Below are 24,390 nucleotides of genomic sequence, written 5' to 3'. Positions count from 1 at the left end.
ATGATGAAAATAAATAAATGAGTGAACATTGTACACTGGCTGGATGAACTAAGTTTACACACAATCATGACCAAACATCTATAATCTATATATCTGATTTACATTCATAGGTTAGAATAGATAAATAGTATCATTGTTCCTTGAGAAAAAATCAGCAAATAAATCAATGAATTGTCAAAAAATAATGGTTGGAAAAACAATAATGGCAGAGAGAAATAATAAATCAACATTCAATTTGTAGTTCAAGAAGATAAGGTATTTGATTTTAGAGATGAATAATGTTAGGAGTCCCAAAGCCCATTTACCTTACAAGTCAAAAAAAGCAAAAAGAGAAACATACCGCATGAAAAAACATGTCATCAGTTCCAATAGCCTTTTCATCCCTATAGTAAATATGCAGATAAACAATCCAGAGGACCACAGATGTTGGATCAGTCTCAAGAGATCGTGACAAAACAGACAGTGCCTGCAATGTAATTGTAAGAAACATAAAAGACAATAATGACCAGGTTTTGAATTATACTTAGACAGGATCAAGCATGGATATAAATGTTTTAAATAATCAAAAAATGAAACAAATTTCAGTTTTATATGGCATGCACAGATATATATAAATACATTCACATGACATGGAAATTTGACCAAGTCAACTGCATGCTGGACTACCTATCAACCACATTTATTTCTGGGGTCAGATGACAGTCCCAATAGTTTAACTTCCAGTCCAATTTAGGTCACAGAACACAAATAAATTTCAAAAACATGTTTGTAGTTGTTAATATTTTTAAGAACAAGCCAGATGCATCACCTTTTTCTTCCCATCTACTTTGTTGACCTCCTGATTGAGAAAAATAAAAGCCATTTCCAAGACTTGCTCAGGATCAGCTGAACCATGGATGACTTGCCTCTGAAGGAGACACATAAGGAGTTAGAATAGTTCTGGAACATGGCTCAGATAGCATGACTGGACAACTCTAAGGATTAGAAGAGAAACTTGGAAAAAACACAAATTTTCCAAAGCACTGCACTCCACGTGACAAAAAACTTAACAACTGATATTTCTACCAACTTGCAAGGAAGAAGATACAAGTAGCACATATGTTGTACACGACTAGATATTGCATCCAAACAAAGAATACATGAAAAACAAAAAAAATAAATAACTAATAGCTTTTTTATAAGCAAAATAACTAATAGTTTATTCAAAAATAATGGTTCCAATCTTGAAATGAAATAATACTAAAGGTGAAAATAGAGCTTAGTTTGTATAAATTAAAGAATGATCCCAATGGTAAAAAATCTGAGGTATTTACCATACTTGCTATACGTTCTCGTTCTGATCATCTTTAATAAGATAGATACAATTAGGACTGTCAATGGACCAGATATTGGTCCAATCTGATCCGGTCCAGTATGAGTCCTTTACAGATGGACATGGACCAAGTCTAATCCAATCCGATGAATACTTTGGACCATCCTGGACTAGTCCGATTCAATGTCTAGGCTGTCCAAACTGTTCAAATTGGTTTAAATTTAGATTGGATCCAACCCAAACATGGTTCATTGGCACCCATACTCTTATGTCAATGGACCAGATATTGGTTCAACCCAACCCAGTCTAATATAAATCCATTACAAATGGATCAGGTCCAATCCAATTCAATAAATACTTTGGACCATTAATTCTGGACTGGTCCAATTCAATGTCTTATTGGTTCGCCCAATCTGTTCAAAATTGATTTTGATTCAGATGGGGTCCAACCCAACTCTGATCCATTGGCACACCTACATACAATTTAACACTATAAACAGTTGTTTGATCAACAATAGAAATTTTGTTTCAGTTGTAACATGCACAATTTGGAGAAAGCAAAAGGTCTGTCAATTGAGTCTCAAACAAAATATTTCTAGCAACTTCAAACATAACCATTCACAACAAAAGTAGAAATGCAAGATACCTTGACAATATAATGCATTGAACTATAGAATTTAAAAGATGAAGAAGAACATATCAACAAACCATTGCTTCATCTTGACTATGGAAATATAAAGATTGCCTGGTCCAACTGTCACTGTGACGCAACAGAGATGCATCTGAAGGAATGTTTCTCTGCAAGCAGAAAGGAAGAGACAAAGAAGTGCTGAAACCCCTTTGCCAGCATTGTCCAATACTCCGAGCCAGTATCGATTCACAAGAATGCAAGTCAGCTTTAAGAAGATCTGTGCCAACTAGATATGTCACTGGAGCTGGCATTGGATGATAATTAAGACATTGAGGAGGTATGCATGCTCTATTAGGTTTTTCAAGAGGTGATGATGGTTTAGCATGGCAATCTGCATAAGAAAATCATTTTTTAGATTAAAAGAAAGATTGCATCAAGGCTTGGAAAATTTGTAAAGATTTAGTTGATACCAGAACTTTCAGAATCATCAATCTGCTTCATATTTCTCTGAGAGTAGTCCCTAAAATGCTGCCAAGAACATTCTTCGTTGTTACATTTACCTCGGAGCTCAAACATACAGAGAGGCCAAAGAGGATCAATTGAAAGGTCACAAGTATAAGACCCCATTTCTCCCATGCTTCCACCTCTTGAAGTTTCTGTTGTCCTCAAAACATCAAGCATAATCTCATTATACCCAACACCAGTGTGCTCTTCATGTGAAATCTCATCTAGGCACTTCTGATGATTAGCAGTCTGGGATCGGCTTATGCTGATTATAGGTTTAAATTTCACATAACCAAATGCGCACCTCACATCTGAAGAAGGTAAGACAGATACAGATGTAATTGAACTATGACTTTCTTTCAAATAGGACTTGTCCTCATTGGAATTGACAGTACCGTTAAATTCACCGCCAAAAGAACTCTTATCACCACAGCTCTTGTCTGTGATTTGCAAAGAAAGCTTAGAAGCACCTCTCACTGAACGAAAAAAGAAATATAAAGTTACCAAATCAATCAAACAAAATCCCATATGATTTGATTACTGCCAAAATACACAACCTATATTAGGTGACAGATGAAATCTAGAATCAAGTCAGGTTGTAGGTCTGGTAAAAGAAATGGACGTAGAATCAAAGACTAGATACCTCAGATTCTTACTGAAATCCAATTCTGGACAGAAGCCAAATTGTAGAATGTTATCCAAATAGCCCTTAAGCTCTAAAAAGTACAAGCTTCCTACCTCATATCAAGGTTCAGCCAAAATATATACAACAATATTCAAGGAATTCCACAGATTCTAGGATAAGCATCATCAAATTCAAAACTGTCCTTATTTATAATTTATATAGGCATAAGATGTTATGACAATTCTTTTTCAAAAAACAAAAGTAGGAAGTCAGGCCTATATGACAAAGGATTTAAAAACATGGATCAGAAATCATCATAAACTGCAAACTATATGCTTTTCACCTTTTCTAAATTCTAATAGCTTCTAAATCTTGTACAACCATGAGGATGAAGTACCAAAAATACAACCATTTACAAACTTAGATGTAGTTATATATTGAACTGGAACACAAAATTCTGATGGCAGATTTATCACCAAAGTTAAAACCCAGAAGAACCAGAATTTTGAACTTAAAGGAAACTTGAGCTTTTGATAGAATATTAACAGATAAAGAATCCCGATAGTGTAACACTAAAAAACACACTTCTGAAAAACTAGTGAACAGAAAATACCTCCAGTAGAAGAAACTTGGTTTTGTTCCACTTCCAGAACTGTTTGGTTGCCCATAATCCGATCAGCTGTCTTATTTCCAAAATCACTTCCTGTTCCTTTTTCAATAGTGCACCCCCTCTTCAAGCCTATACCACTTTCTTTCGACAAAATGTTAGTTCCTAAACGTGCAAACAGTTCAGACCTCAAGGAAGCTTCAAGAAGGGCAGGATCCCGGATACTATCAATTGAATACTTTCTTTCCAACCTGGCAGGAAAGCCCATTTCCTTCTCTAAATTTTCCTGCTTGCTATCACACTGTAACCTGCACTGAACAGATTTGTTGTCAAAAGGAAATGTCTCTTCGTCTTCATCTGCTGGCACGTCTGGGTGGTTTGAAGGAGTGCATACTCCATTCACAGCATTGTTGTCCTTGTGATGTAATGGTTCTGATGTACTGGCATCAGGTTCACTACATGGTTCAGAACCTAAATTTTGCCCACTCATGGGCTGGTAAGGTGCATTACAAACAGTACCATCTCTACATTGAATATTTGAATCACTGGCCAGCTGATTCAATTCTTCCAGTTCAGCCTGCATTTGATGGCCTAAAGTGGGCGATTGGTCCAGGTTAGCTTCAGGAACAATATTCCACCCAGAACTCCACAAAGAATTGGAACCCTCCATCGTAAAAGCTCGAAGCTGAGCTGAAAACAGCTCTCTTCTCCGATAAAGAAGAGTACATCTGGCATTAGCCTCAACCAAAGCTCTTTGGGCTTTACGATAAGCTTTAAGTGCTTTTCTTTCTTCAAGTTCACAATGACGTCTGTGCTCTTGTGCCTCCTCCAACTCTTTATCTTGCAAATCCTCAATTTTTGCTAAAGATTCAATATCCATGCTATCATGTCCCAAGAGATTTAGCTGACCAGAACAATTTAACAAGCATGTGGTATTCGGAAATGCCTAGCATTAACCAAAAAAATAAATTTACCACACTGGAAACAAAGTAGCCAAGGAAAATGTAATATACAAGCTCTACATTCCTAAAGAACTTGAACTTACATCAGAGGTTCTCATATTGCTTTCCAGAACATGGAGGGAACACTTATGGCATGTACTATCAGATATGGGCTTAAGTGTCCTATCACCAGATGAAATTTCGTTATACTCACTGCCTCTCACTAAGTGTTCAGAAGCTGACTTGTTCTGAAACATGGATGAACGAATCCCCCCAAGTCTACTGGGAAATTTTACCATGTCAGTGTTCTGCAAAAGTAGAAGATTAAAATGATAAAAAGGAAACAGTAGGCAATTGAGCAACCTCAAAATCATCTGGATGTGGTTATGTACAAATTTAATTAAAAGCAACAGTAAGTTTGACCACATTATTGAGGTTAATCACGCTACAAACTCAAAGACACTTTGGTGCAAACCATCTCAGACATAAAAATTAAAACGAATATGAAATAGGGAAATATTTCATTAAACCATCCACATTGTGAGAACAAGAAGTGGTTAAGACCATATCCAACTGCATAAAGGTAACATAGAGAAGAACACTTGAACAGTTATATCTTCCTACATGCAATGGGTAGGCTTTATAATACTTTCCTACATGCAATGGATAAACATTATAATACTATGTAATTATAGCTAAATTATAGTGAAGATAATAAAACTTATAATTAGTGACTTTTTCCAAGAAACAAAGAAACAAAGTGTAATGTATTTGTAAATATTCACCAATGTAGTGGATTTTGTTGTTGTCATTTTTGTCATTCCTAACAATTAAAATCAAGCATAAATACATGTTTTTCTATTTGAAATTTTTAAAACTGAACGTTTTTAAGACCATGAAATATTTATTCCATGCTTTGAAAAGCTACAAAGAAGAATGAATGTGTTCTTGAGCCACTGTAGAAACATGGATAAAGTTAATGATGGAACGAACAATGAAACTTTGCAACAGCATTTTTGTAAACGTTCACTTGCATCGCATACACAAGTGATCCGTGCAATAAGGTCACCCATAACACAGCTCTCCCACTGTAGTTACCTTAGCCCCAGGTCATGCCAATCAACAATATTGGAAAATGGCAGCTAACTTCATAACTAGTACTGAAACTTGAAAGCCGGTCACCTTTTGAGTCTCTTTATACAGCCTGCTTTGAGTCTTATAACCTTCTGTAAGATCGATGTAATGTGTGGGACCCAACTGAGAAAATGAAAAATCCACAGTAGCCAAGAATGGTTAATAAATTTTTTTATTTCATGGAAAATGTCAATATAGTTTCACAACGTTGGATAGGGTTAATAAATTCTTATAAGCTTCTGTAAAAACATGGATAGGGCTAATGATGGAACGAACAATGAAACTTTGCAACAGAATTTTTGTAAACATTCACTTGCATCACATACACAAGTGATCCGTGCAATAAGGTCACCCATAACCCAGCTCTCCCACTGTAGTTACCTTAGCCCCAGGCCATGCCATTCAACAATATTGGAAATGGCAGATAACTTCATAACTAGTACTGAAACTTGAAAGTCGGTCACCTTTTAAGTCTCTTTATATGACCTGCTTTGAGTCTTATAAGCTTCTGTAAGATCGATATAAATGTGTGGGACCCAACTGAAAAAATGAAAAATCCATAGTAGCCAAGAATGGTTAATAAATTTTTTATTTCATGGAAAATGTCAATATAGTTCCACAATGTTGGGCCCACATTCCTGGAAAACCACTCATGAAAACCAACAACACTGGCAACCACCAAAGTAATATTATATCAGGTACATCTTCAAAAATCAGTTATTGATCCAAAAATATATATCCACAAATCAGCTCAAGATGCATTCAAATGGGTAGAAATCTTGAATGTTAAACAAGACAATGATTCGGTAGCTTTAGATTTCTCACATGGAATAAGCTTTACAACACATATCTGATCATGGATGAAATTCATCAATTCAGAAATTTATGTCACAAAAAATGTTAAATATTGATTGGGAAAAAAAGGACAGAAAAGCAAAGGATGGCATAGAAAAAGGTCAGTATTAAGTTGTGAGAACTCAAGTAAGATAAATAAAACATAGTATACATTTACTTGTTCCTTTGGGGAATGCACCCTGAGCTGGCAAGCAGGTCCATCATCTACTCTTGATGTCATCTGCATTAATAGTGAGCTTTGATTTAATGAAGTATGAGAACCCATCAGCTTAGCGCTCTTCTCAGACTGATTGCAATTCACAGAGACACCACCACCTGATAATTTGCAAGGACCCTGCTTATTAAGCAACTCAAAGTTCAGTGCATTAAATATGGTTTCAATGGGACTGAAGATTTACCATCTTTCACCTCAGTTAGTAAATTGCTTGATGGAACAGGATTCTGTTCATCGCCTGCTACTTGCCGTTCATCTGTGCTTGGACTTTTGGTTCCCTCAGGAATTTCTTTGGAGTATTGGCTGTAAACCACCAACTCTCTGTCTGTAAGAGTGTTGTTCATTGACGACATTTTTGGTTCTGATACAGATTTAGAGGCTGGTCTCAACTTCTGCTGCTGACAAACTGATTTGAGCTTATTTTGGCAAGTTTCATCAAGTTTCAAACGCTTGTTCTCCCGTTCATTAGGAGATGGCTGTATGGTATTAGCAGAAGCTGGTCTACCCTTTCCAACAGCATTGTTGGTGATCTTTCCACCACTGTAACCCTTACGTGAACTTGAAGTAGTTTCCTTGTTTTTCTGGGCAGACTTATATTGAAGCCTCAGTTCATTTTCTCGTATGGCAATTTGTTGGCGTAAGCTCTCAAGATTGTTATTGTTCAAATTCATACCTTGGTTATGCACTCGGTCACAACTTGCCAACATCTTACTGACAGAATCTAAATTTCGCACACGAGATGCCTGTTCAAGTGAAGGTCTTGATCCCCTGGAAGTGGCTCCATTGATTTTGGTCATCGAAGTGATAAAAGTGCGACTCAATGGGAGTTTCTTTGGCACTGTTCTCACTTGGTTATTTGAAGTTCGTTGCAACATATCTGCTTTTGACTGAAAAAGTTGTCGTTTAGATGCATCTACTGCAATAGAGCTGACATTCCTTTCCAAAGATTTTTCTGGTTTATACTCTTCAGAGTCACTTCCACTGTCATCATCTGAGAATCTTATCACAAGATTATTATTTGTCCCAGAAGGAAGATACCAACTGGAAGAATTTTGATGATTACCCGGTCTGGATGGTGCTGGACTAGTCTCCAAGTACTTACGATGGTTTTGTTTCACAGATAAAAGTTGAGTGCGACCAGAGCTTACAGGACCATCTACCAATAAAGATTCTGTTAGTTAGATTAGGTACTTGGGAGTTTTACTAGAGGATTCTTTAAAAATAAAATATAGCTGTATTGATATTTCCAAAATGTGTGTGTATGTGTATGTGTATCTGATTGAGCAAGTATTGAATATATGTATCAATTGCTCCCAAAAGGGGGGGGGGGGGGGTAAACATCCTGGTTCTAACACAATTCCGAAATAACAGGCATGCCTACCACAATAAAGAATATTTAAATTACACCTCATCTGAGGAAAGAACCAAACAATGATCATACTCAACCCCTAATGAGAGGGCTTAGAATTGTATTGAGGAGTCATCCACTATGAAGGTCATATGCAAGTTGAATATTTGAAAATGGAGTTAGGTAACTGGAACTTGCCATCATTAAAGAATGATGCTTGTCACACTTTGTATTGTAATCCATTATTTTCCACACATTAATGTAAACAATAAAAAAGGACAGGCGATCATCATTATCACCCATGCCTTATCCCAACTATATGGAGTCAGCCACAATAAAAAAAGGACAGGTAATATAAACCAAAATATGCAGTGACTAGTAATAAACTAAAGATGGATGTTAAACAGAAAACAGGGTGCATATTAGACAATGAAAATATAGCTGTTAGAATAAGATTAACCAAGAAGAAGAAAAGCATAAATAAAATTGTTTCCATGTGTATGTCAACATCTAAGAAATTAGTATAAGATTTTGAAAAATGCTCAATCTCAAAGATCAGGAAGGATGGCTTCCATGCCTAATCTCAGAAAATGGCGGTCTTGAGGTGGATTGCCCCATTATAGATGGTCGTGTTACTAAGGCGGAACTTAATGCCTTGCTTGTGTCAGCTTGTTTATCTTTTTTGGGACCGAGACCGGAGGCATTATCTGCTAAGTGAACCAGATTTTCAGTTTTGAAATAACTTGGTTGGTACTCATGAGAATATCCCTTTCTAAGAAGTTTTGCAAAACATTTTTTGATCTTCTTGAGTGGAGACACTAAAAATGTCTGGGTGCTCTGACTATCCAGTTACAGTAGCAGGTGTGCAGAAAGACCAACTGATCATAGTGACGTCAATGAAGACAAATAGGAGGTACTAAGTTGAAGTTTTAGGGCCTGCTCGTTTGCTCTGAAGTCTGACATCTAAAAGTGCAATAATTACATTAAGAGGACTAGAAGTTCAGGACTATTATCAGTCTTAAACCCTAATGAATCTCAGGATCGAAGATAAGCAGAAAGAAAGAGGAGAGAAGAGAAAGAGGGAGAAGAAGCAGTAGAACACAAGGGTTGAAAGGAGGAGCAGAAGCTTCATATTCTGCCGCCGCCACTTTAATTAATATTTATAGGTTATGCTCATTACATGGAAAGGACAGATCTGCCCTTAGTCTTTACATAACAAATAGAGTAAAACAAAGACTGAAATAAATAACAACTGAAACAACTAAATGACCAATAGCTAACCCTAGGCAGACTAGAATATCTTCTACCCTACGAACACAGTGGGACCGTAGCTATGGGGCCCACTTCAATGTTCTCTACACTCCCCCTCAAGTTGGGAATAAATGTTTATCATTCCCAACTTGGATAGATCTGCCTCTAGCTTCTTCCGTGATACAGCTTTAGTGAGGATATCTGCCAGTTGCATATTGGAGGTGGTGTATGGGAGACATACTTCTTGTGATGAAACCCTCTCTCGTACAAAGTGTCGATCAACTTCAATATGTTTAGTCCTGTCATGCTGCACTGGGTTGTGTGCTATATTAATAGCCGCTTGATTATCACAATACAGCATCAGGGGCTTCTCATACTCAACGCCCAACTCCTCAAGTAGTGATCTCAGCCAAAGAATTTCAGCCACTCCATTAGCCATTGACCTATACTCAGCTTCAGCACTGGATCGAGAGACAACACTTTGTTTCTTACTCCGCCAAGAAACCAGGTTACCTCCCACAAGAGCACAATATCCAGAGGTAGACCTTCTGTCATCAACACTCCCAGCCCAATCGGCATCTGTATAGACTTCCACCTTCATGTGGTCATTGTTCTTGAACAGTATACCTCTACCCGGGCATCTCTTCAAATATGCTAGTATTCTTTCTGCTGCTAGAAGGTGTGTGGTTCTAGGAGAATGCATGTAATGACTGATAACACTAACGGCATAACTGATGTCTGGTCGGGTAAGGCATAGATATAGGAGCTTTCCCACAAACCGCTGGAACATAACTTTGTCTTCAAGCAGCTCCCCACTCTCTGCATTAATCCTGTGGTTCTGTTCAATAGGTGTATCTGCAGGTTTGACACCTAGCTTTCCAGTTTCAGCCAAGAGATCTAACACATATTTCCTCTGAGAGACAAAGATCCCCTGCTTAGATCTAGCAACCTCAATACCCAAAAAATACCGTGGTGTACCCAGATCTTTCACCTCAAACTCTTGATGAAGAAGTTGTTTGAGGGACTCAATCTCATGGTTGTCGTTTCCTGTGACCACAATATCATCGACATAAACTGCAAGTAGTGTCAGTGACGGCTCCACCCTCTTGATGAATAATGTATGATCTGACTGGGCCTGTACATAACCGAACTTCTCAATGGCTAGTTTGAATCTGTCGAACCAAGCTCTAGGTGACTGCTTCAAACCATACAAAGTCTTATTGAGCCGACAAACTTTCTTACCTGCCTCTATATCATAGAATCCAGGAGGCAACTGCATGTAGACCTCTTCCTGCAAGTCCCCGTTCAGGAAAGCATTCTTAAAATCCATTTGGTACAAAGGCCAAGTGTAGCTTGCTGCAAGAGATAATAGAACCCGAATGGTGGTCATCTTGGCTACCGGGGCAAATGTCTCCAAGTAATCTATACCATAAGTTTGAGTGAACCCCTTTGCAACTAGCCGAGCTTTGTACCTCTCAATGGAACCATCCGCATTATGCTTCACAGTAAATACCCACCTGCATCCAACTGGTTTCTTTTCTTTGGGCAAGTCAACTAGCTCCCAGGTATTATTTTTCAACAGGGCATCCATTTCAACTTGCATTGCACCTCTCCACTCTGGGACTGATAGGGCTTCTTGCACTGTTCTCGGAATAGGGACATCAGCAACAGAGGTGAGAAAGGACCTGTAAGAGGGAGATAGGCGATCATAGGACAAAAACTGGGAGATGCAGTGGGCTATAGATGTGGTGCAATGCCGTTTTCCTTTACGGAGGGCAATGGGAAGGTCAAGGTCATCTGCAGAGGGTGAGGTAGCAACAATGGAAGGAGTCTCTGTGGGCCCTGGGACTGTAATATCTGGACTTGGAGCCGTAGAAGAGATTGTAGCTGGCTGAGACTGCTGATGACCAGGATCAATCTGCCTGCATCGCCTATGATAGACTCTCAACTCCCGATCCCTTTGACCACCCTCGCTACTACAACACTCATCATCAACTGGAATAGGTAAGGGAACAACCCCAAAGGTATTAACCCTGTCCTCACTGCACTCCTCCCCCTGAAGAAAAAGACCCAAATCTCCACGCTCACTACTCTCCCCTTGAGGAGAGACCCGAGAATAGTAGGGTGTCTCCTCAAAGAAAGTGACATCCATGGATACAAACTTCTTCCCTGAGACAGGATCATAACAACAATAACCCTTTTGAGTTTGTGCATAACCAAGAAAGATGCATTTGGAGGCCTTGGGTTGAAAGCGGAACAAAACAGGTACAACCAAATGTCTTGAGGGGAATAGTGAACAACTCCTCATTGGGGTATAGAAGGGAAAAAGGAGGTTTCATATCAAGAACCCGAGAAGGAATCCAATTAATAAGATATACCGCCGTAAGGATAGCATCACCCCAGAAGCGAATAGGGACATTGGAGGTAAACATAATACTTCTAGCCACCTCCAAGATGTGCCTATTCTTCCTCTCTGCAACCCCATTCTGCTGAGGTGTATGAGGACACGTGCTTTGGTGGATAACCCCATGATTAAGGAGGTACAATGCCAATGGCTTAGCAAAGTATTCATTTGCATTATCAGATCTAAGTACTTTTATCTTGGCATCAAATTGTGTTAGGATCATTTGGTGGAAGTTTTGGGTCAGGACAGGCACCTCATCTCGTGATCGCATAAGATAAACCCATGAAAAACGGGTGTGGTCATCAACAAATAGTAAAAAATACCTGTACCCCCCCCATAGAAGGAATGTGATATGGCCCCCAAACATCAGTATGCACAATATCAAAAGAACTATTACTCCTTTTATTACTCAATGAATAAGAGTTTCTACAATGTTTAACCAACTCACAACTTTCACACTTCAATTGAGATAACTCAACAGACTCAAACAAAGTAGGAAACAGACTCTTCAAGGACCGAAAAGATAAATGACCCAATCGGTTATGCCACAACATAACCGGACTCACAACTTGAGAAACCAGTAACTTCTTATCCACTGACTCTTCCCGACGAGAACTCTCCCCGAGCAGATAGATCCCATTCGTCTCACAGCCAGTCCCAATCACCTTCTTCGTCTCCATGTCCTGAAAAACACATCGGTCAGGAAAGAAAGTTACTGAGCAGTTCAAATGTTTGGTAATGCTACTGACGGAAAGGAGGTTAGTATCCAGTTTAGGAACATGCAAGACAGAGGACAAGGATATAGTATCTGACAGTTTGATGTCACCCTTGCCAGAAATAGGGACAAGAGAGCCATCAGCTATAGATACTTTATCCCTAACAGAAGATAAGTGATAAGTAGTAAACAAAGAGGGCAAGTTGGTCATATGGTCAGATGCACCTGAATCTATTACCCAACACGGTTCAGTAGTACCTGGAGCGGAGGCATGGTAGGCTGAGGCTCGAGTACCTGAGTGTGCAAAGGCCGATGTAGCTGGAGCTGATGATGACTGCGGTAACTGAGCTGAACTGCCAACTTCCTTCTCCAATTGTATTAGAGCTGCCCGAACTGTAGCTAAGGTCTCTAATGGTGTGCCTCTCGTGCCAGATGAGGATGCTGAATCAGTAGTCGTAGCCACATGAGCATTACTCCTTTTATTTCTCGACTTTGCCGGGACCAAATGTGGATGCAGCTTCTAACATGTTTCTTTTGTGTGTTTAGGTTTCTTGCAATGCTCACACACTACATCCCTTTTATCTTCCTTCTTTCTGTCCCTCTCTGAATCACCCTCTGTTTTGGGTTTGACAGCTACCAAGGCAGGTGTAAGCGGCTGAGGTTGCATCATGACTTTCCTCCTGGTCTCTTCACTGTGCACTAAGGAGTATGCCTGAGAGAGGGTCACACTATCTCTGGTCAAGATTTGCTGCCTCACAATCTCATATTCTGAATTCAGTCCTGCCAGAAACTCAAACACTCTGTTTGTCTCAATGTGCTTTCTATGTATTTGAGCATCTTTGGGACTCTCCCACTCAAGAGTCTCTAAGTGATCAATCTCATGCCACAGGGACTGCAAGTTAGAGAAATAGACCGACACTGGTTTCTCTCCTTGTTTAAGGGCATTCACCTCACATTTCAACTCATATGCTCTGGCAACATTAAGGGGTTGGGAGTAAGTCTCTTTCATCACATTCCATATCTCCTTGGCTGTCTTTGCCCATAAGTAATTTCGGATGATATGGGGCTGCATTGAATTACAGAGCCATGTCATAACCAAGTAGTTTTCTTGGACCCACTTGGTATACGTAGGGTCTCCCTTGGAAGGTTCTGCTACATCTCCCAAGAGATACCCTACTTTGCCCCTTCCCCCAATAGCCATCATGGCTGATTGGGCCCATTCCAAGTAGTTTGATCCATCAAACTTTACGGTTGTAATCTGAAAACCTGTCTCAAAACCACCACCATAACTGTTGTTCCCAAAACTGTCTTCTGCCTGATTCTTAAGCTCCATTTCAGTCAAGAACCAGAAGTATCAAAGATTATGGTTACTACAGTCAAAACCAGCACTAGAAATCCCAACAACAGTCACAAAATCAGTAGAGAACCAATATGTACTCACGATAGATGTGCATGAAATATATATAAGACTGATCTGAAATCAATAACCCCACACAACAGCAACAGTCCGAACTGTTTTCACCCCTTCAAAAGTGTTTGAAACCCCAAAAAAAGACTGAAACACAGTTTGAAGGGCAATCTGATATGCTGAAGCAAATTCGAGGTTTTAATTAGTCCTAAGAGCCTTACGGATAAGGTTTGTATTAGGGTTAATATGAAACCCTAAAACTGATCAATGTTGAGGAGAATTCTGGGGGTGCCGCAGGAATAAGATCACAAGTTTCGGCCTAATACTAGGGTTTGCCGTAGGGATAGGACAAAACCCTAGAGAAACCCTAGAGAATAGAGAGATAAAACCCTAGAGTAGTTCGGCCACCCTTACTGGATAGGTCCAACCTATCTTTTCTGATGTTACTTCTCTCAAAAAGTAAAAAACTTACAGTAGAATGCAGTTCGCTGCCTACCAAGGTTACCCGAACCCTATCCTTCTTTGATTCTTCCTGATCACCAACTTGCTACAACTGTGATACTTCTTCAGACAGCTGCTAATCCTCTGGAGATCTCCAAGAACTAGTCAACGAACTCTGCTTTCTCAGTCTTCCAGCCTTAGATAGTTCTCATGTGGTCGGCTGGACTAGGCTCACATGAGAGAACTTAGCTTTGATACCAACTAGAAGTTCAGGACTGTTATCAGTCTTGAACCCTAATGAATCTCAGGATCGAAGATAAGCAGAAAGAAAGAGGAGAGAAGAGAAAGAGGGAGAAGAAGCAGTAGAACACAAGGGTTGAAAGGATGAGCAGAAGCTTCATATTCTACCGCCGCCACTTTAATTAATATTTATAGGTTATGCTCATTACATGGAAAGGACAGATCTGCCCTTAGTCTTTACATAACAAATAGAGTAAAACAAAGACTGAAATAAATAACAACTGAAACAACTAAATGACCAATAGCTAACCCTAGGCAGACTAGAATATCTTCTACCCTACGAACACAGTGGGACCGTAGCTATGGGGCCCACTTCAGTGTTCTCTACAAGAAGTATACTGGTATTGGTGAACTTTTCTTTCCTCTGAACTCTGAATGTAGAGAATGTTGTTCTGAATTCTGAAAATTATCAAATATCCAGTTTGACCCTATATATGAGAGTTTTTGTTTGTCTTTTTGCGGGTATCATTGGAAAGCACAAAGTTGTATGATTGGCTGATTGCACTTTAAGAAATAAGAGATAAGAGGAAACAAACACCCATTTTTCTTTTAAAGTAAAAAGATTCCTCTTAAGAGATAAGAGTTAGGAGGAAACAAACAGGCCCTTACTCTTAATCAGAGAAAAGCTCGCACTAATCGATGTCAAATTTTAAGGAAGGAAGATTAATCAAGAAGCTTGCAGTAGTCGGCTCAAAAAATTTTGAAATAGAACAAAGGAGTGTCAACCAAGAAGAAGACTTCACAATAACAGAAAGAGGTACGGGAGAATGGACACGGATCTTCCTGTTTGAGGAGGATATTCTCTGGATCAGGGGTTTCATTCAGGAAGCAATGGAAAATCAATGATCATTCATCGTTGATCACAAGAGGGTATCCAAAGGAAAAATCCTCTGCTTGCAACTTAAAGAAAACAGGTTGGGGCAGATATGTCCAAGTCAGTTGTTGGGAAAAATCAGACAAGGTAAGAAGCATCTGCATTCCAGAAGAGCCAGTCAAAGGCGGTTGGAACATTTTAGTCCAGTTGTTGAAGTTCTTCTGTATCCCCAAAGCGAACCCTTGTCCTGAAGGTCTTTCTTTCCTCTGCTCGAATCCAGGAGTAGGATCATCAAGACGGGGCTCAGTGTTCATCTCCATCATCCACTAGGACAAATCGTTCGGTATTGCTTTTGTTTGCTCAAAGCCTAAACTGGAGAGAAGTAGAGCTAGGATTGTTGGCAAACCTTCACTCTGAATTTCTATTGAAACTGATTCCTCTTGAAGAAAACAGAGCAGTGGGTTTTGCTCCATCGAAGATCTGGTTTTAGCCTGGATTAAACAAAATTCTTTCCATGTGTTCAGTAACTGGGTTACTATAGAACAATGGTGGCCAAATATAAATGCAGTCCCAGAACTGTTAAACTTCAACAGTTGGATAAAAGTGAGAGGACTACCATTCCACCTTTGGACGAAGGAGATTTTCTCACTAATAGGAGATCTCTATGGAGGCCTTGAAGAAATAGACCATCGACTGTCAAACCCTTCTGATTTGAGCTTCACTAGGATTAAGGTGAAGAAACGTGGTGTTCACGCCATCCCTCAGCCGATCCCTCTCCTTAAAAGAAATGTCTAGTTCTACCCAAGGTCTTAAAAGGCTAAAGGCGGAGGCGGGACAGTTGGTTCTTAGAGAGGTGAGGCGTAAGCCTCAATGTAAAAAAGATAAAAATTATAGATATAGTCAATAAACAATAAAGGCATTAAAAAACATGGAATTGGAGTTTTGTGTGATTTTGTTTGGTTCATCTAATCTATTAATGGTCCAATGACCATAACAGGATCTCCTAAAAGCAAAAAACCTTATACACACTACAAGCATGTGCATCCAACCACCCATTGGGAATTAGAATGGTCTAAATGGAATGGACCATTCTGATTGGTTTAGATGGGATTCCAATTCTGCCCAACAAACCAGTTGTATTTTTTTTTATCAATAACTGTGAAATGTATTAATTAAGATTAAGAAAAATTACAAAGCAAGGGGGCTAAACAATCTTATCTCCCTAGAACAATCATTGAACACCAAAATACAATTACAATACGGCCCAAAATATAGAGTTTCTGTTCACCCCTTCCTAGCTAGACCATCTGCCAATGAGTTTGCACTTCTTTTTCATTGTTGTAATTCCATATCCTAGAGTTATCCTCTTTTAACCAGTTCACCACAAATTCAGAGTCTCCTTCTATGATCAGCTTGCTAAACTGCATCTCCTTGACGCTTTGTACCCCTTCAAGAGCTGCAAGTATCTCAGCCCTCAAGGAATCTCCCTCCCCTATTGGTCCAGAAAACATAACTAACAGATTCAGAGTCTCCTTCTATGATCAGCTTGCTAAACTGCATCTCCTTGACGCTTTGTACCCCTTCAAGAGCTGCAAGTATCTCAGCCCTCAAGGAATCTCCCTCCCCTATTGGTCCAGAAAACATAACTAACAGATTCCCATGTTCATCTCTTATTGCTCCTCCTATTCCAGATGGCCCTGGATTACCCATACTGCTGCCATCAAAATTCAGTTTAATAAAGCCATGAGGTGGAGGAATCCAACCAGAGTTTGATGCCTTCTTAGCTAAAGCTAATTCTGCAATCTCCTTCCAGTTTTTTAGCATCTCATCTACTAAGAATTCTGCAAACAATGCCAAAGTTTTCAGCCAATGTATCACCCTAATATGGATGACCTCCAATATTACTTCCAAGCTTCTCTCCTTTTTTGAGAAGATCCATGAGTTTCTCTCCTCCCAAACAGTCCAACAAACTGCAGCCCTCATACATCTCCACATAATCTTGGCCCTTTTTGTTGGCCAACTCAGGCATGGAACTGAATAAACTTTGCACATTCAAAGGGGGTCCACCTGCACCCAAACAAAGAAGTACACCATTCCCAAATGACTTTAGTAAATTGACAAGAAATTAGTAAATGGTATTCAGACTCACCATCAGCTTTACAGAAAGCACACCAATGAGGATACAGACAACTATTGGGTCTTTTTCTTTGAAGTAAATCACCCATATTAACTCTTTCCAAAAAGGCTTCCCAACAGAAACTCTCAACCTTTGGAGGTATAAGAAGACACCACACCTCTTTAACAGGGAAGGACAAACCCAAAGAAGAAGGTTGTGTTAGGGCTTTAAAGAAAGAAGCACATGTGAAAGAACCCGAGGGTGTAAGTGTCCAAATTCTACTGTCTGCCTTTGTTGTCTCTAGGAAGACCCCTTCAAGAATGGATAACAAGGATAAAATACAATCAAACTCTGTGTCCCTAATTTCCCTTCTAAAGCCCAAGTTCCAGTTGAATCCAGAAGCTGAGTTAGAAGGAACAAGGAAGGAGGAAACTGGTTCATTTTTAAATGTGGAAAGAGTGAAAAGACTCGGGAATTGGTCTTTTAAGGGAGAATCCCCAATCCAGATATGTTCCCAAAAATTGATGAGATAGCATGAGTGCAAGTCATACCTGATCAATGGAGAGAACAATGGAAAAATGGCTTGAATAGCTTTCCAAGGTGTTGCCCTTGTAGTCCTTGCCAGAATCCCAGAATACCATCCATTGTTTGCTACCCCATGAATATTGCCCACTATCTTCACCCACAGTTTATCCTTCTCCAAAGAAAATCTCCACAGCCACTTCCCTAGTAGTGCCAAATTCCTATTCCTTATGTTCCCAATAACCAATCCTCCCTCCCTCTTGCTCCTACAAACCATCCTCTAGTCTGCTAGCCACCCTAACTGGAATCTTAAAGACTGATAAAAAGTAGGCAAGAAGGTTAGCTAATGTAGACCTGATTAAAGTGATTCTCCCACCAAGAGACAAATAATTCTTCTTCCAAGTTGCTAGTCTCTTTTCAAACCTCTCCACAACCGGAACACAAAACTCATCTTTCTGAGGGTTATCTCCCAAAGGCAAACCGAGGTAGTTTAAGGGCCAATTAGAAACTGCACACTCCGATGTCTCCCCCTCCCCCATATTGACCCCAACTAAACAACTCTTCTCAAAATGCACCTTAAGGTTTGACATTTGCTCAAAGAGTTGTATAGTGAGCTTCAGGTTTCTTACCTATTAAGGTCCCCTCCTTCACAAAAAGGTATTGTGCCATCTACAAATTGCAAATGTGTGAGTGGCACATTCTCCCTTCCAACTCTCCAACCTCTTATTAAGTCCCTGGAGTCTACTCTAGAAATTAGTCTCCCCAAAACTACTACAGCCTTTGTGAATAAAAAAGGGGAAAGGGGATCTCCTTGTCTTATCCCTCCCAAAGCTGGAAAAAAACCTAGCACTGTCCCATTTGCTAATATGGAGTAATGGCATTTTCTGATGCAGCCCATCACCCACTTACACCACATGTCTCCGAACCCAAAGTTGACCATCACCTCCATCAGTAAAGACCAATCCACCATGTCATAAGCCTTTTCCAAATCCAACTTGCATACCTCCCCTTTTTTATTGGATCTATTGAACTCCTCCAAACTCTCATTTGCTATAAGTATTTGATTTGTTATTTGCCTCCCTTTCACAAAAGCTCCTTGGTTGTCTGCTATGATTGTTGAGAGCACTTTCCTAATTCTAATGGACAGCACCTTAGTGATGATCTTATAGAGGTTATTAACTAGGATGATCGACCTATAGTCCCTCGGGTGATTTGCATTCCTTTTCTTGGGAACTAAGGCAATGAATGTGGAATTTAGCCCCGGGTTTATCATTCCTCTAGAATAAAATTCATCAAACACTAGCCTTAGGTCCTCTTTTAGTATCTCCCAACAATCCTGATAAAAAGCCATCGTATAACCATCATGTCCTGGTGCCTTTGATCTGTCCATAGAAAACACAACTTCCTTTATCTCTTCCAATTCAAATTTCCTTTCCAATCATTCCCTATCCTCCAGTTTCAGTGTTGGCCAATCCAATCCATCAAGCCACACCCTATTGTTTAGGGGTCTTCTAAAAATAGACCTAAAATGATCTACAAAGGCCCCTACAATTTCTCTTTGATTGGAAATTATTGCCCCTTCAATCTCCAGACTCGAGATATAATTCCTTCTCCTTCTTCCACTTGCTACTGCATGAAAAAACTTGGAATGGACCATTCCGATTCCAATTCTAGACCTCTATTCATGTAAACCAAACAAACCCTAAATTACTACCCAATTTATAATTCCTGAAAAACCACTGTAAAAACTAAAAAGAAAAAGAATTAAGGTTCACCATTAGAATACATGTTGTGGACAAAGTTTCATTAGAATACTCAAAAAAGTAATTTGTTTGTTTCGATTTTAAATTTTAAAGCATAGGCTTTTTATCAAAGAAAGGTAATTTATTTTATTTACCAAAAAATTTAAAGAATATGATGGCTGTTAACAAAAATACCCTCTAGAAAACCCATTAGACCATTGGATTTTGAAGTGTTGGTATTATTTGTATTAATTAATTCATACTTGCTTACTAACAAAGTACAAACCATATCAACCATTTGTCACCTAGCTAAAAACATAAAATAGAAATACTTAACAGCCAATTTTTCATCCACAAAAAAAAAAATCATAAAAGTACAATCAACCTAAAAATTTCAGAACTTAAAAGACAAGTTTTAAAGCTTAGCATAATAGTTTAACCTAAAAAATCTCCACAGAAGTACAACCGTAAAATCAAAACCTAAAAAGTACTGCTTCGGTTTATCATGGATTGAGCGGTGGATGGATTTCCGAATTCCAACGCAGAGTATGGCCGATGGGTTTCCAAATAAATAGAGCAATCTTCAATCTTTTCTGGTAAAAAGGTTTGGTCTCATGTTCTCACTTTTTTACTCAATTCTATGGGTAAATCTTCAACAAACAAGAGCATGAAGAAGAAGAAAAGAGATATCTTCACCGGCCATTCATGAAGAACAAATGTTTGTTCTCTTTTATAAAAAATATGTTTTTGTTCTCAAGAATCATGATTTCTCTCTTGGATTGTAGCTCAACAATAAATGCATTTCTTAATTCCATTGATTTTCCATTTTGCAGGGGCAACTAGTGTGTGCCTCATAAGTTATAAAGCACGAGGCGGAAGGCGAAAGGCATGCGCCTTACCCCTTTAAGGGATGAAGGGGTAATACTTGCTGGACTTTCAGTGGTCCAATTGGCTTGGCTGACTCTATAAAAGCTGAGGTAATAGCGGCTCTTATAGGAATCAGAATAGTGAAAAATCTGGGAATCCAGAACAAAATAATTGCAGGAGACTCAGCAGATACCATAAAATGGTTAAAGGAAAAGGAGGGAGGACCTTGGAGACTGAAACATTACTTGACAGAGGCTAGGAACTCCCTGAACTACCTAAATGCAAGACTAACTTGGATTCCTAGGGAACTAAATCACATAGCAGATGGTTTAGCCAAATGGGGTGTATTTATGGAAGAACTGTATAGTGATAGAATTCCTCCTCTGTAAGCTTTGGGGTTCTACCCCTGCCATGTAAATCTTCTCATATACTTTTCTTGCTTTAGTGAAATTTGGTTAATCTTTCCTCAAGAACAAAAAGAGCATTAGCATATTCTTTATTAGTCATATTTAATTAAGGTTACAAAGTCATCCATAAACAGCATCCCCAAATTTTAGGACTGCACACTAAGACATTTCACTGAGGATGGGCCTTGGCACTTTCAGAAATGATAACCTAAATTTGGCTTTCCCTTTATTTTCTTCCATAAATACTACAAAATAACAAGGTTCTCACTATTCAAACACCAAAATACTGAAATTTATTAAATTTATTGACCTTACCATACTGACTTTAAACTAATTTGAAACTAAAGTTGTTTAGATTTACTTTGATACCGATAAGAACAAGTTGTTTAGATTTATTACATATAACATTAATACCCCTAAGTTGAAACTAACTGATTTATTACATACATAATCACCTAGGACTCACATTATTACCTTTTGAGCTCAAGATGACAACTAGTGAAAGGATGATGGATAAACGGACAAGATACAAGATTGGTAAATGAAAATCAACAAAGGAGTATTTCAAGATTGAACTATTATTCTGTCTCTTTTGATAGTTTCGTCTATCTATTTTTTTAATTACTAAATAATACACTCGATAGTCTACTTTCAGTATTGAAGACCAGTTTTTTCCCTTAAAAGGTTTGCACACTTCATTTATTGGACCATGGATCAATTATAGCTCCATCTTCTCACATGTTAATGACTTTTTCTATTGTCTACCCAATTATCCACTATTACTCATTAGAATAGCAGCAGCAACAGCTGAACAGCAATAGGAATAGCTTCTGCAGTAGAACCAGAATAGTACCGGATCATTTTAAGTCCTTCTAGTACCTCTCCAACTGATTGTAAAGCGTGAAGTATGAAATAAAAAGGAAACTAAAGGAAAAACTGCAAATGGAATCTGAAACAGTTGAATGAACACTCAACAAAAGTAAGAGAACAAAGTTTCCGAATTGCAAGTGCGATTAGATGATGAAACAAACAAATGGTCAAACACAGTGAACGTGACTTACCAACATTAGAGGTTCCACTATGTTTGTTCGGAGGAGCAGCATTACTACGCCCAATTGAAGGCGCAGTATTATTGGTGGGTTGTGCAGGAGAACATGCATGCATTTCCTGAACAAAGAAAATGACAAAAATGATAAAAACGCAAGGACTAACAAAAATCTCCAGTAGTCTTCGGCGAAGAATATATTAGATTTACCGGGGAAAGGGCCAGAAACATCCAAATAATTGCGAAATTTCCATCCAATCAAAATGAAGTAGAACATACTCAAGAACAAGCGAGTTGTTACCAATAGGGGGAAGAGAAGAAGAACAAAAATGCCAAAGCGTACAATTGGAACCTGAATTTGTAAATGAGTTGGTGAATGAATCTAAACTACAAGAGAGCATACGAAGGATAGCAACTAGAGATCAGTGACAAGATGCAAATTTAGAAGGAGCAAGTCGTCGAAATGATATAATATAAAGTTAAAAGAACCTAAATCTCGGAACCATGGGATAAGATAAGATGTACAAGCAGAAATTCAAAATAGAAAAAATAAAATAAAATGAAAATTGGGAAAATTGATCTATTGCAGAATCATCAATTCATCGAGAAACAAAGATGGAACAACAGATGAATGATAGAAAAAATCAAGGTTAAGAAAGAAATTACATCGCTATCAGATGAAGAAAGCTCGCCTTCTTCTCTGGTCCCAATGGGGTTCTCCCTCGGCTTCGGGTTAGGGTTTGAATGTGTAGACATTGATGCGATAACTTTTGCCCTGAGCTCCTCTATCTCCTCCATTACCTTTCTCTCGTTCCCTTCACACACTTCCTCCTTTCCCTTCCTACGACTTTCCTATGGAATGACGGTTAGAACACGAAAGGAAAATTAGCCATTGGTGAAAGTGGAGCGGAGCGGCGGCAAAATGGAAAATGGGCGTCGACGCTCTTTTCCATGTTCTGGGTAACTTAGAAACACCCCCTCTATTATGGGGTCAGTGACAAAGTCCCCTCTTTTTTTTTTTTACAAAGACTCGTGGACTTTAGCCGTTAGACAAATACCGCTAAATCAAATTTCAGGAGGTATTAAGGCTGCGTTTGGAATCGGTACAAAACGTCATTGGTATAAAAATACCGATGGGTGGAAGAGTGTAATGCTTTAGAGCTGATGAGATTTTACATCGATTATGGACGTAAAATTCCATTCCATTTAAACGTACATAAGATTAAATCGGAGTGGAGTTTTGCGTGAATAATAATTATACCCACTTTTCAAATGCCTATAAAACCAAACTTATGTAAATACGTATATAGTCGATATCGAGTCTTAACAAATGATTTTGTTTGCTTCCGGTGCCTTGCTGATTCACGAGGCCAAGTTCCGGTGCCTTGCTGATTCACCCTAGAGCTTATTCGGTTCCTCTCCTAAATTCTTCATTCCAGGCCCACCACATCCATTAGTTTCCATTGCACTCTATTCGGGCCCTCTGGACTTCTCATCATCTCCATTGATGGAGCGCGATCCAGCCGGTCTTAGCTGTCAACGACCTTGCTTCTGAACGGGGTAGCAGGGAACTTGAAACGGAGGAGATGAGGAAGCTCCGGGGGGAACCCGGTGTAGCGGCTCCGAAGCTCAAGTTTGAATCCTTCAAAAGCAAGATAATACCAGATAGCGCAAAGTTTGCATACCTTCTTTGTTGGGGGGCAGGGGGCTCTTATAATCACTTCGCGCACTCGTTCCGAGGCCCTTGTCAGGTCGGGTACGATTACCCTTGCGCTTGTCAATTCGGTCGTCGTCCTTTCTGCTAGGACAGAACCGTCACTGCCTAACCGTCTCTCTAACTGGAGATGGCGGTGTCAGTGGCGGTGGCAGGTGGTCGTTTAAAGTGCGGCCGCCAAGCGTCAGATCCCAAGTCAGTCAGGTGCGGCGCCCTCGGGCACGGACTTCCTCAGTGTCAGGCATGGTACGATTTGTTTGGTTTTGGTGCCCAGAAGGTGATTCAGAGTGGTGAGTGCAGCGAAGTCTTGAGTTCGAAGGTATCTATAGGGCAGGTCAATTCGGTGAGGTGAATCCCGAACTGTTACAAGGTTGGCCAGCTCGGTGAGGTATATCCCGAGCTGTTACAAGGTTTGTCAGTTCGGCGAGGTGAATCCCGAACTGTTACAAGGTTGGCCAGCTCAGCGAGGTATA

The 24,390-nt window shown here is 39.3% G+C and overlaps 1 protein-coding gene across 6 annotated transcripts in view; it reads right to left on the bottom strand.

The window, feature by feature from the left end:
* LOC148870200 (zinc finger C3H1 domain protein) overlaps positions 1-23,196 on the bottom strand; it is a 28,147-nt gene extending 4,951 nt beyond the window's left edge. Inside the window, exons 1-12 of one of the 6 annotated variants that reach the window (XM_088972340.1) lie at positions 22,870-23,196; positions 22,220-22,325; positions 7,887-7,979; positions 7,008-7,814; positions 6,761-6,924; positions 5,803-5,877; positions 4,725-4,928; positions 3,686-4,625; positions 2,414-2,923; positions 2,021-2,334; positions 809-907; positions 341-466 (exon numbers count right to left, since the gene is read on the bottom strand). In XM_088972340.1, the coding sequence (XP_088828466.1) occupies positions 341-466; positions 809-907; positions 2,021-2,334; positions 2,414-2,923; positions 3,686-4,625; positions 4,725-4,928; positions 5,803-5,877; positions 6,761-6,924; positions 7,008-7,814; positions 7,887-7,979; positions 22,220-22,325; positions 22,870-23,001 (3,570 nt within the window). In that variant the 5' untranslated portion in view covers positions 23,002-23,196. Of the gene's footprint in view, positions 1-340; positions 467-808; positions 908-2,020; positions 2,335-2,413; positions 2,924-3,685; positions 4,626-4,724; positions 4,929-5,802; positions 5,878-6,760; positions 6,925-7,007; positions 7,980-22,219; positions 22,326-22,413; positions 22,556-22,869 lie in introns of all 6 variants that reach the window. The other 5 variants (XM_088972343.1, XM_088972338.1, XM_088972339.1 and 2 more) reach the window with 5 other exon arrangements.
* Positions 23,197-24,390: the final 1,194 nt, after the last annotated feature.

Source organism: Nelumbo lutea, chromosome 2, assembly GCF_056320005.1.
Source record: "Nelumbo lutea isolate HS-2025 chromosome 2, American lotus-T2T, whole genome shotgun sequence".
Taxonomy (NCBI): Eukaryota; Viridiplantae; Streptophyta; class Magnoliopsida; order Proteales; family Nelumbonaceae; genus Nelumbo; species Nelumbo lutea.
The sequence above is the reverse complement of the archived record's forward strand: the minus strand, read 5'-3'. Positions and strand labels throughout refer to the sequence as shown.